A 12,626-nucleotide genomic window follows, 5' to 3' on the forward strand; every position below is an offset into this window, starting at 1 on the left:
TTGTTTGTTTTCTTTCTTTTGGTGCTATTGCTAGTGATCAATCCTTGGGCCCTGTGTATGCTAGGCAAGATCTTTACCACTAAGCTATATCCACATATCCAGTTTTATGATATGAATTAAAATTATAATTTTTTACATGGAGATTTTGTCCTTTAATGAAAACTCTGCCTTTCTCTGCTTTGTTGCCTTTTTACCTAAAACTTCAGTTGACCGTATGTATGTGGATTTATTTTGTTTGTTTTTGTTGTTGTTGTTAGCATACAAAGTAAGAAGTTTTCTTATGGCATTTTCATATGTATGTATGTATATATAAATTAAAGCCTAGGACCCATATATGAGAGAACATGCAGTATTTGTCTTTCTTAGTCTGGGTTATTTCAATGTGATAATTTCTAGACATCCACTTTCTAGAAATTTTTATAATTTCATTTGTCTTTATAGATGAATAAAATCTTGATGTGTATATACCACCTTTTGTTATCTCTTCATTGTTCATGTGTATGTAGACTGATTTCCTTGGCTTTGTGACTAGAGTAGCAGTAACCATAGATGTGCAAGTACCTCTATGATATGGTGTACAATCTTTTCCATATGTGCCCAGAATTGGTTGCTATAACTGTGCTATATGTGGTAATTTTATTTCCGGTTTTTGAGAAACCTACATACTAATTTGCATAGTAGCTATGCTACTTAACACTCAACAATCAGTGAATAAGTTTTCTAACTTTCCAATGCTTGTTACTAGAATTTGTTTCATCATTTCGAATACAGTGAGATGGACTCCCAGTAGCCAAAGATGTTGAACACTTAAAAATGTGTATGGACGTTTTGGTTGTCTTGAGAATTGTGTGTTTGGCTCTTAAGTCCATTTATTGACTGGTAGTTGCAGAATGGAATGATGTTTAATTTTAGCAGTATGTATCTGCTGAAGATTTTCCCTTGTTCTCAAGCTGTCTCTTTAGTCTGCTAACAGTCTCCTTTTAACCTCTCTTTAAAAAGGCAAGGATCGTTTTTCAATGTGTTGTACTTTTCTCAGTGTTAAAAAGAAATGGCAGTACTTGTTATTCTCTTTGAACACACTGATATTATAAGTTAGCTTTTATAATACTCAACTACTTTCCTATTCCAAGAGGAAGGTAAATGGTTGGTCTTGGGTATATGTCATCCTGTGTTTGTTTTCCTAATACTTCATTGAGTTCGGCGTTATAATACAATAAATTGTTTTACCAGTGTCAGTTTAGCTTGACTTGCAGTGTACCCCTTGCCAAGTAGGCTGAATGTTCTGATCAGTATTCTTGTGCATTTAACTTGCATTGAATGTGTACTGAGCATTATCATTTGTGATTATAGAATGTCATGAACCACTACTGATAAAACATGTCTGAAAACGTTCTCTTTTTCTGAAATCTAAATCAGATTGCTTGGAAAGCATTAAAAAAGGCAGGTAACTTTTAAAATTGCTTTTCCGTATTACTGAAACAAGAAAAGAGAGATAACTGCATGTAGGGTTCTGGATAAAATGTCAGAAATTGTATACTGTTTTCTGATATTATAAGAAATGGGAAGTAGAAGCAGAAAAGCAGAGAAAAACCATGAGCTTATGTAAAAAGGTTTAATAAATTCTGTGTGGTGTCTAGTAGAACTTTTAAAAAAGTGTGTGTGTGGTATAGGAGTCTGTGGGGGGGGGTGTAGTGTATTGTGTAGGGGTCTAGTGTGTGTGTGTGTGTGTGTGTGTGTGTGTGTGTGTGTCCATCTGATGGTTAGATCCTAAGTTGACTCCATTAGTCATTGCAGTCAGTGTAAAGATGAGCATGATCATCCAGGTATTGCAGTAATAGGCTGACTTTGGTTCTTGTAAATAGTGGTGTGACTAGATTATATCGTTCTGTTTTACATCTGAGGGGGCACTTTTAATACACTTTACAGTGTGTAATGGTGGGAAGAATACATGCTTGGAATCCCAAAAGAGATTCCAAGTCTCTTTCTGAGCTTGAGTAAGTTATATAACTTCCCTTAGTCTTGGTTTCTTCAGCTAAATAATAATTGACAACTTTGTTAGAAATAAATTAAGTAATATACATACTGTAATACAACCCCAAGCAAAATAATTGAATATTTTGATTTTTAATTTGGATTTTTATGGCTCTAAACTTTATAATAACATGTTTCACTTAACTGTTTTATAGTTATCCACAGAAGGAAGATCATCTATTGTAAACTAATCCAAATTTAAGCTCCAATAACACAGATTCATACTTAATTCATATTTTACATGCTACTTTCTGGCTCTTTACCGAATGACCTTTAGGCCTATATAAGCATTTGACAACTAGAGATCATTGTGAAGACAGTTGCAAAATTATGTATTAAAAGAGGAAAGTGGCTAAATTAAACCTCTATCACCCCTCCAAAAAAATTTAGTAAATTCTAAATGATGTGAGTCATCTACTTAAAATAGTAGTAAAAATTAGTGGGGAGTCTGAGAACATTTTTAGATATTGATATTTGTAATAGGAGTTTAAATTTCTTTTTTAAATATTACTAACTTCAGTCAGCCTGGACATGTGTGTGTAATTACTATTGTATAAATTGTCTGATTTTTAATTTGTTTGACATATATCTTCTTCATTTAACCTGTTTCTGGTTTTAGTTTCAGAACATTGTGGTTTCTGGGGTTTGATAGGTATCTGTTCTGTTTCCTGAAGATTGGGACAGGGAGAAATTACTTGAAGCTTGGATGTCCAACCCAGAGAACTGCTGCCAACGGTCAGGGGTGCAGATGCCAACTCCACCACCAAGTGGGTACAATGCCTGGGACACGCTTCCTTCTCCAAGAACTCCAAGGACCACACGCTCTTCTGTCACCTCTCCAGATGAAATCAGCCTGTCTCCTGGGGATCTAGATGCCAGTTTGGTATGGCTCAGTGTACTTCCCATAGCTTTGATTTTAGTCTTTCAATCTTTAAACTATGTGGTACTGTCCCATGGAGTGCCTGGTTGGATTATTGTAACTGAATATTGTACCTGGCTTTGAAGGCTCAGTTATTTTCATGTATTGGTAAATTCTCACTACTATGGAATGTTTTTGTGATCTGTGAACTATAGGTTGAAAAGCAAAATATTTTCTCCTTATAAAACAGTTTGGAAAAGACATGCTATATTTTTGCTTAAAAATATTTAGTGGGAGGACTTTGCAGCCAGTCCTGAAGACACCTGATAAAACAGGGTCAGATGAAAGGGGAGGAAGTCTTCCCCAATCAGTGGACTTGGAAAGGGGCAGGGAGGAGAGGAGAGAGGGAGGGTGGGGTTGGGAGGGAATGAGGGAGCGTGATACGGCTGGGATACAGAATTAATAAAATGTAACTAATAATAAAAATTTAAAAAGAAAAAACAAAAACAAAAACCCTGAGCCCTCTGGGCCCTGCAGAGACTGATATTCCAACCAAGGACCATGCATGGAGAAGATCTAAAATCCCTGCACAGATGTAGCCCATGGCAGCTCAGTCTCCAAGTGGATTCCCTAGCAAGGGGAGCAGGGGCTGTCTCTGGCATGAACTCAGTGGCAGGCTTTCTGATCACCTCCCCCTTGTTGTGGGGGGATGCAGCCTTGCCAGGCTACAGAGGAAGATGGTGCAGTCAGTCCTGATGAGACCTCATAGGCTAGGATCAGACATAAGGGTAGGATGACCTCCTCTATCAGTGGACGAGGGGAGAGACATAGGGGGAGAAGAGGGAGGTAGGGTGGGATTAGGAGGCGACAAGGGAAGGGGCCACAGCTGGGATACAAAGTGAGTAAATTTTAATAAATAATAAATAAATGAATTTTAAAAAGTAGTGTATTTAAAGACAGCATACATAAATACTAAAACTTAGTGTGTAGTATGCATGCTTAACTTAAAATACAGTTTTTAAAATAATTTGTTGAGTGTTAATATTTTAAAGGATTTACAATATATTTTGATCATGTGCTTGTTCTAGCAATGCTTCTGTGTTCATTTAGTGCGTCTCCTTAATAAATGTTTCTCCTGTAACAAGGAGCAGTACTGCCTTCGTGTGAGAGCACACTCCTAGTATGACATGTATGAAATTATGAGGCATCTTGAGTGGCTTAGCCACTCAAAATTTGTAATAAACAAGAAAGCTTTCTTTTGTCTTATATAGGAACCATATAGGAAAGCAAAAGTTCATTTCTGTAATCAACATTTCTAATATAAAGTTTACTTTAAGTTATGTTAGAAGATAACATAGTTTTGTATTGGACTTTCTTATTTGAAAAACTACTTTGCAGAGGGCTTAGTGGTTAAGAGGACCATCTGTTCTTCCAAAGGATCCGGGTTCAATCCCCCGCACCCACATGGCAGCTCACAACTGTCTATAATGCAAATTCCAAGGGATCTGGACACACTAATGCACATAAAATAAAATAATTAAAAAAAAAAGATAAAAGAAAAACTACTTTGCTCTTTTTTTCAGTGTGTGTGTATGGGTTGAGGTAGGTGCTTAGCACTTGAGCTCAGGTGTTCAGCCCTGCTGGGCAAATACTGTACCACTGAGACACATCCCCAGCCCAAGTTGCCATTATAATAGTCCTGAATTGCTTTGTTCAAAATGCAAAGGTGCTCTGTTTCTGTGAATTTTCCATAGTAAGCATAGACTGAAGGACATAGCACTGAAGTGGTTACTTTGTAGCAGGCCGTGAGCTCTTGACCTGAATAGGTGCTGATGACTTACTTCTTGTATTTCCCTTTCCTGATACACAATGCTGATTAATAGGTAAATTTAGATGACAGATATAAAAAGGCAAGCCATACTTATTATTCAGTCCAAACTATGCACTCTTCACAGACCTTGTAGCTTTGAAACATAATTTTTAAGACTTATAATTACTGTAGTACTTTTGTCATTAAACTGTTGAACAAAATGACTGTATTGCTTCTCTCCTGTTAAGTCTTTTTTCTTGTCCATCTGCAGTGTGACATTTGTATGTGTAGTATCTCTGTGTTTGAAGATCCAGTGGACATGCCCTGTGGACATGATTTTTGTAGAGGCTGTTGGGAGTCGTGAGTATATAGCAGCTTGTTCTTCTTACTACATGATAGAACTTTTCATCTGGCGATGAAACTGTTTGCTTCCAGTATTTAATGCTATGGATTATTTATATTTGTTTCTGAGTTACACTGAAATGTTCTGTTTTAGCATAAAGAAAGAATATTTTTGTTTTTCCTTTGACATCAAGGAACACGTATCTAAACAATTGTGTTAGTATCTTCATTTATATTACATATATTGTAAATCTCAGGTGTGCACCTGAGTATCAAGAATCAGTTTCTGTGTTATATTCCAAGAATTTTACACATTTATGGTCTCTGAATTTTTTTTTAAAGCAAACAGATAGGTTTAAAAATTTTGCAAGAATACAGATATTTGAAATTCTTTTAATCTGAGGTCCCATCCCTATGCTAGAGATTGGGTGTGTATTACAGTGGAAATTTTTTCTCATGTTTTCTTTCATTTCCTCTTCGTTATCTTTCTTAGATGTATACATTCTCATAGGTTCTCATAGGTTATACTTGCACTTTCTGAGAGAGTTTTCGAAACAAATGCACATCAGTATAAATGAACAGTACAATACCTTACTATCTCTGGGGACTCACAGAACTTTGTATTTGATGATTTAAGCAAAATGTCGTAAATATCTAAGAAAGTCTTTGATAGTATTTTTTTTTTTGTGGAATATTGGGTACCAAGTGTGGGACCTGGGAAGCATGACATGAGTGAGAAAGCAGAGACTTTCTGTTTTGTATTGTTTTGTTTTACAGCTTTACCATGGTACAGTTGATATGTATTAGTCTATACATTTAAAATAAATTAATTCACAAACTGAGACATATGTGTACACCACGAAATTGTTGCCACAATCAAGATAATGTGTATCTGTTAGCTTCCCAGATTTAAATTCATTGGGGTCGAGAGATAGCTTAGCGGTAAAGTGGTTGCCCAAGCATAAGAGACCAAGCTCACTGCCTAGAACACACAGAAGCATCAGGCGTAGTAGCATGCACGTATCATCCCAGTGTTAGAAGCAGAAAAGTCTGAACCCTGGGTTCCTTGGCCAGCCAGTCTAGCCTCATTTAATAAGAACTAGCACTCTAGCTCCATGGCAATAAGAGACTATCTGAAAGGAGGTGGGCCGCAGTGTTTCTCAGAAAACACCTAAGGTCGTCTGGCCTGCACAGACACACACACACACACACACACACACACACACAAATACAAATGCTCCCACGCTTATGTGTACCTGCACACGCAAACATAAATATGCACATATGCATTAAAAATTTATCCTTTCTTTTTAAATCTCTCCTGCATGTGTTTTTAACATCCTCCTCCACCTTTCCTCACCCCTAAATATATATAAAACCTACTGATCTGTTTACTGGTATCATTTGGTGTACTTCCATGTTTTCTGCAACAGTGTGAAGCAAGACTTCATTTGGAAGGAGCTAACTGTTTTTCAAAAAGTTAGAATAAATAAATATTCCTGTTTTTTTTTTTTTAAGATTTTAAACATAGACTAGACTATTAAGTCTTAATAGGATCAAGTCAATGTAGCTGATACAAGTAAACTAACAGGACACCAGTAAAACAAATTGGGTAGTTGATATATTATTTTTCAAAAATCTTTAAAAGTTAATAGCTGTCTGGCCAGGGGTCCAGTGGCTTAGCAAGTAGTGGCATTGTCCGTCTAAACCTGATGGCCTGAGTCTGATTCCCAATACCCGCAATATGGAAGGAGAGGAATGACTGTTGCAGGGTTGTCCTCTCTCTTTACATGCACACTGTGGTATGTGGGCCTCAGCTCCACACACAAATAAATGTAAGATTTTTCACAACACTCCCTCAGCAGCATATACAAGAGTAAAACTTGGCTTTTAATGAAGAGTAGTTTTAAAGGGCCTTATAAAGTTTGAAAACCCTCCCGTCTTATTTCACTGTTGCCATCTCCTCTGCATTAGCATTGTAGCCAGGTGCTTTGAGGCATCTGTGCCAGTGACTTAAAAGGAAATTATTCTTTCCACCTACACAAAGACATTCTTCCTAATAGTAAGGCTTATGCTTCATGTTTAAAGTAGTTTTTTTTTTTTAAATAAGTCTCCTTTTATGGAGGTTTTTTTTCTCTTCCTAAGTGCAATGAAATTAATAGGCAATGCTAAAGGAAGACAATAATAGAAAAATCACAGTTGTTGATCATGATACAGGCAATCATAACTTAGTTGCCTCTTTACCATTTGTTCTCTAAAACTGTTAAGAACAGTATAATCCATAGCTAGGAATGTATCTCAGTAGAGTGCTTGACTTGCAGGCTTGAATTCCAACCTTAATATTATACAAACCTGGCCTGTTGACACATGCCTGTAATCCCAACAACACATATACTTCATTTATACACTTATACTTTGTTTATTCTGACTTTTTGAAAAGCAGTTTGTTCCTTCCAGATGAGACAAGACCGGAAGGTCAAGGACATTCTCAGTTCAAGGTCCGCTTAAGATACATAATACCTTGCCTCAAAAAACAAAAACAAAAAATATTCCATTAAAATCCAGACTTAAAAAAGTTTGTTTCTTGCTTGTAGGTAGATGATAATTAAATAATAGTATAACACCATGTGCAGCTTCTGGCAAAGAATGAGAGCTGAAGAATAAGCCTAGGTTCTGGGGCATGCTAAGCATTTATCATTGCACTGTATAGCTTTTGATGTTTTAATTACACTCATAGAATATTATTCAAAAAGAAAAAAGATGCTTAGGGTATACAAATAACTTACATCCTCTCATTTTTTCTTTCAATTGATATTTTAATAGGTTTTTGATATTTTAATAGGTTTTTAAATATGAAAATTCAAGAAGGTGAAGCCCATAACATTTTCTGCCCTGCCTACGAATGCTTTCAGCTTGTGCCTGTAGATGTCATAGAGAGTGTAGTTTCTAAGGAGATGGACAAACGATACCTGCAGTTTGATATTAAGGTAAAGTACCCAGCTTACGAAGCCTGTGTTTTATTTTTATAAACAAATAGTCTTTTCCCAGAAAAAAAATGCACATAGGAATAGTGACATTAGTTAAAACTTTGACGCAAAGCAGCATTCTATAGGTATAAAAGGCAAAATGAAAGCTAACCTTCCCTCCAAAAAGCTGCTGATACTCTTTACTAATTTACTCGTCCCTTTATAACTGATTGATGAGAACAACTTTCAAAGTACTTGGCATCTACTCTTTCCCCAACAGTATTTTATATTACTGAGAGGAATATTTACAATCAAAATTGTACCATAGAAATTAATAATTTTTATTCCAAATAATAGTTTAATATAATAAATTATAATTTTCTTTTATCCTTTTGTTTTTATTCACAAGTTAAAAAGAAACATGCAAGAAAATTGTTTATGAAACTTAAAACTTTTATTTCAATTGCTTTGTATAGATTTTTCCAACTCTAAATACTATTGTGTAATCTTAAAAAAAAATAGGTCCTACCTCCCCTATCAGTGCACTGGGGGAGGGGCATGGGAGGAGAAAAGAGGGAGGGTGGGAGGCTACAACTGGGATACAAAGTGAATAAACTGTAATTAATAAAAAAATAAATTTTTAAAAAGCAAAAAAAAGTCCTCCTTTAATGTAAAAAGTATAATACTGATTTTTAATAATGTTATCAAGGTAACATTAATTTACTATTAAAATATAACATACACAAGTATCTGCTTATATTTGATCAAAAACGTAGCACAGAATGTGACAAAACATTTTTAAGTTAAACGCTTTTTATGCAGATGATGGCATTTTTACTTTATTTTCATTTACCTGGTTTTTAGATTAAAGAAAAAAAGTTTTGAAAATAATTCTATAACTAAGGTAATTCCCACATTTTTGCTTCTGAAGTTTTTACAGTACTTCCCAGTACTATTTTTAGTATTTTTTTAAAGCTAAAATCTTGTGTTTGATTTCATTTTTTCTGTTTGCTTTTAGTGACTGTGGAACTTTTAGTGAATTTGCAGCTAAAATTGTTTCTTTTGTTTTCTGTTTTTTCCTGTTATGATTTTTAAACAGGCCTTTGTTGAAAATAATCCTGCCATTAAATGGTGTCCTACTGCAGGCTGTGAAAGAGCGGTCAGACTAACAAAACAGGGATCAAATCCATCTGGTTCTGACACACTCAGCTTCCCATTGCTAAGAGCCCCTGCTGTGGACTGCGGCAAAGGACACCTCTTCTGCTGGTCAGTATTAAGACTGGAATCAGCCTCAACACTTCACTGACAGGTTTTAAAGAGACTTTGGACCTTAAACCTTACTTTGCAGTGTACTTGGTAATTACTTTTAGTAATTTAAGGATGTGTAATAAACAGTTCGTAACTACCGTGGGCATATTGTTTCCATCATACCGAGTTTTTTATGTTACTATATGTTTTAATTTAATTATTCTCCCAATGCACTGAATTGCATAGCACTATAACCATATTATCCATAGGGAAACTCAGTCTCAGAGACATTTCTTAGTGTTGTACAGTTAGGAAATGGCAGAAACAGAACTGGAAACCCACTGTTGATTCCAGAGCCTGTTTTCTTATTCTATAATAACAATCGCTGAGTGGAGATGAGAAAATGTTTATAGTTTCATATGTCTTCATAAACAATAAGTTTTTGGCAATAATTCTAAGCCAGGGGTGCCTCAGATTACTAAGGAGTCTTTTCCAGATTTTCATCTTGGACTTCAACATGTATGGTTACTTGAGAGGGTCTCCCAAAACAAGTTCTCAGGTGACTGTAAAGCGTGGTCCTCGCTAAGAACTTGTGACTACTGGCTTTATATATCTTTTGTTTTACTTGGGTTTGGTGCCTCCTAAGTACTGAATAAGCTGAACTGATGATCTATTAATATTGCAAAGAATCTGTAACTCAGCATGGTCATTTGGTTATATGTCAGGAATCAGCATTCTCATTTGTTCAGTAAATAGTTTTCTTTAATTAGGTGATCAGAAAAAATGTTCTGCCTTTTATCTATTTCCAGAATTATCACATATTGTATAACTATACTTTTTTTAGTTTTTTAGATTAATTTATTTGTATGTGTGTGTTGTGTGTGTGTGTATGGACATACACAGTGTATGTCCAGTGCACCTAGCACACATCTGAGGTGAGAGGACAACTCGCAGGAGGCAGTTCTTTCCCTGCACCTTCTGAGTTCCAGGGACCAGATTATTCAGGCTGCCAGCAAGTACCTTCCCCACCTGAGCTTAAATACATTTTAAAATTTAAGATGAAGACCGCATTGTTCGAAGTCCAGATCTAATTGTAGCACTAATAGTAAAAAGTCACAGTTATGAAACTGTCCCTACCCTATCATGTCTGGTTCCTGTTGTTGCTATAAAAAATAGCACGTTTAAGGTTAGAGGTCAGCAAATTACTGTGTAGACCTAGTTTTAAAAATGAAATTTTATTGAGACACAGTTAAGCCTTTTCATGCAAGTTTATTCATGTGTTGCTTATACCTGTTTGGGAATTATGACCACAGAATGGAGACATTACCACAAAGACCATTAATTAAAATATTAATATGTTAATTAATAGTAACATGTTGATTCATTTATTATAATAATTAATATGTTAATGCTAATATTAACATATTTAAAATATTTACTGTTTCAGTCTTTACAAAAAAGTTTGCTTTCCAGAGTGAATATCCTAATTAAGAAAACCACCATATTTCTGGCTAAATCAGACTGAAAAAACAAAATACCAACAAAATTCTCAGCAATAAGTTCTATTCATGTGCCTTAAAGGTAATTTTTCAAAACATTTAAAAGAAAATATTCTAATCTATACACTTTCACTTTTTTTATTATTCACTATGTTACTGACTCTGCCTCACTTATACAAAATATAAGAGTAGAACTATGGAATGAAAAATGAGCTAATAAATGCACATGAGCATTATTTTCCCAAAGATAGATAGAATTTAGATGGATAACAACTAAATTTACCGAGCATGAGCATTAAGTAATAAAAGCTCTTTTTCTCTTCAAAGTCACAATGAGATTTCTAGAGAAAATCTCTGGTCCACAAAGTCACCTATTGTGTCCCTCCATCTGCTTCTCGAATGGTACCAGTTGTATGTGTACCATTCCTGGAAATTTTAGAGAACCTAGATGTGGTCTCTGTTGTAGCCCTGGCTGTCCTGGAACTCAGGTCCACCCGCCTCTGCCTCCTGAATGTATTAGGGATAAACTTTAAAAAATAATTGTAGAAAGACAGGAAGGTGGGTAGATAACAGAGTATGGGTGGAGCTCAGAGTCCTTGGCTCTTGCAGGGTCTTCTGGAACAGATCCCACAGGTGCAGCAGAGATGTTACAGAATCAGGGCCCTCTCAGACTTACTGATAAAATTCAGTGTTCAAATAAATCAGTTTCTGAGTCTTCTGTTTCAGTTGAGGAATCCTGGTTGGAAGATGTGGGGGTTTTAAGGATTGGTTGAAAACACTGCAAAGAAGGAAAACAAAGTATGCAAATCTAAAAATTAAAATACAACTTTATCTTTATGATCTCAGTTTTAAGGAAGAAAAAGAGAACCTGCGATTTGCTTTATCCAAAGTTCATTGATATCTGTGGTCTTGCTTTGACTAGATTTCTCCTTGTACTGTGCAAAATTGAACATTTACTTCCTTGTATTCTTCCATATTCTCTTTTTATGCTCCATGCAGTAAGCTTGTTTTGACTTAGAATAAGTAGAGCTTTGAGGATAATTCATACCTTAAAACCACACACACACACGCAGCACTAAATGGTAGATTTGTCAACATTAGAGAAATATACCAGTTTATTCTTTTTGTTGCTCAAAAATACCAAGATCTCATGCTGTTTTGAATTCCATCCCAGTCTGGGATCTCTGAAAGGCCACGTGGACTTAGGTCACATTTGGCAATCATTTGCTCTCTCTCTCATGCAGAAGAACAGCAGAGAGCTTCACGAATTGAACTATCATTTTCCAAACATAGTCCTGAGGGGAAGAAAATTCAGGGACTAGAATGAAATGAAATTAGGTTTTTATAAAGGACAAACCTAAATTTTAGGTTATTTGATCTAGTTGCCTTTTTTTATAATTTATTTAATTTTATTTTATGTTCATTGGTGTGAGGGTGTCATACCACCTGGAACTGCTTACGGACAGTTGTGAGCTGCCATGTGGGTGCTGGGAGTTGAACCTGGGTCCCTTGGAAGAGCAGACAGTGCTCTTTACCACTGAGCCATCTTGCCAGCCCACTAGTTGCCTTTTTTACATTCAACTATATGATTGCTACATAGTTTTCTTGAATTTCTATATAGTCTACACCACCACTGTAGGCATTAATATACAATCTATATTTTTTATTCTTTGCTCCTTAGCCATGTGGGATAAACGTTTTTACTGTAATTAGAAATTCTGAGTAGAAATGATCACATCTTCTGATGCTCTGATCTTACTTCACCAAGAAACACAGTGTTTTGTGAAAGGAAACTGTGGGAGAGAGAACTTACAAAATAAAGGCTTGTGGCTGCTTTAGTAACAGGCAGCTGTAGCCGTCTAATGTGGCTG

The 12,626-nt window shown here is 35.6% G+C and overlaps 1 protein-coding gene across 11 annotated transcripts in view; it reads left to right on the forward strand.

Moving 5' to 3' along the window:
• Positions 1 to 12,626, forward strand: part of Ankib1 (ankyrin repeat and IBR domain containing 1) — a 104,219-nt gene that overhangs the window by 59,780 nt on the left and 31,813 nt on the right. For 8 of the 11 annotated variants that reach the window (XM_060373756.1, XM_060373755.1, XM_060373752.1 and 5 more), the window contains 5 exons: positions 1,417 to 1,440; positions 2,706 to 2,914; positions 4,972 to 5,060; positions 7,885 to 8,029; positions 9,108 to 9,274. In XM_060373756.1, coding sequence (XP_060229739.1) covers positions 1,417 to 1,440; positions 2,706 to 2,914; positions 4,972 to 5,060; positions 7,885 to 8,029; positions 9,108 to 9,274 — 634 coding nt within the window. The remainder of the gene's footprint in view (positions 1 to 1,416; positions 1,441 to 2,705; positions 2,915 to 4,971; positions 5,061 to 7,884; positions 8,030 to 9,107; positions 9,275 to 12,626) is intronic. The other 3 variants (XM_060373761.1, XM_060373762.1, XM_060373764.1) reach the window with 1 other exon arrangement.

Source organism: Meriones unguiculatus, chromosome 21 (assembly GCF_030254825.1).
Source record: "Meriones unguiculatus strain TT.TT164.6M chromosome 21, Bangor_MerUng_6.1, whole genome shotgun sequence".
Taxonomy (NCBI): Eukaryota; Metazoa; Chordata; class Mammalia; order Rodentia; family Muridae; genus Meriones; species Meriones unguiculatus.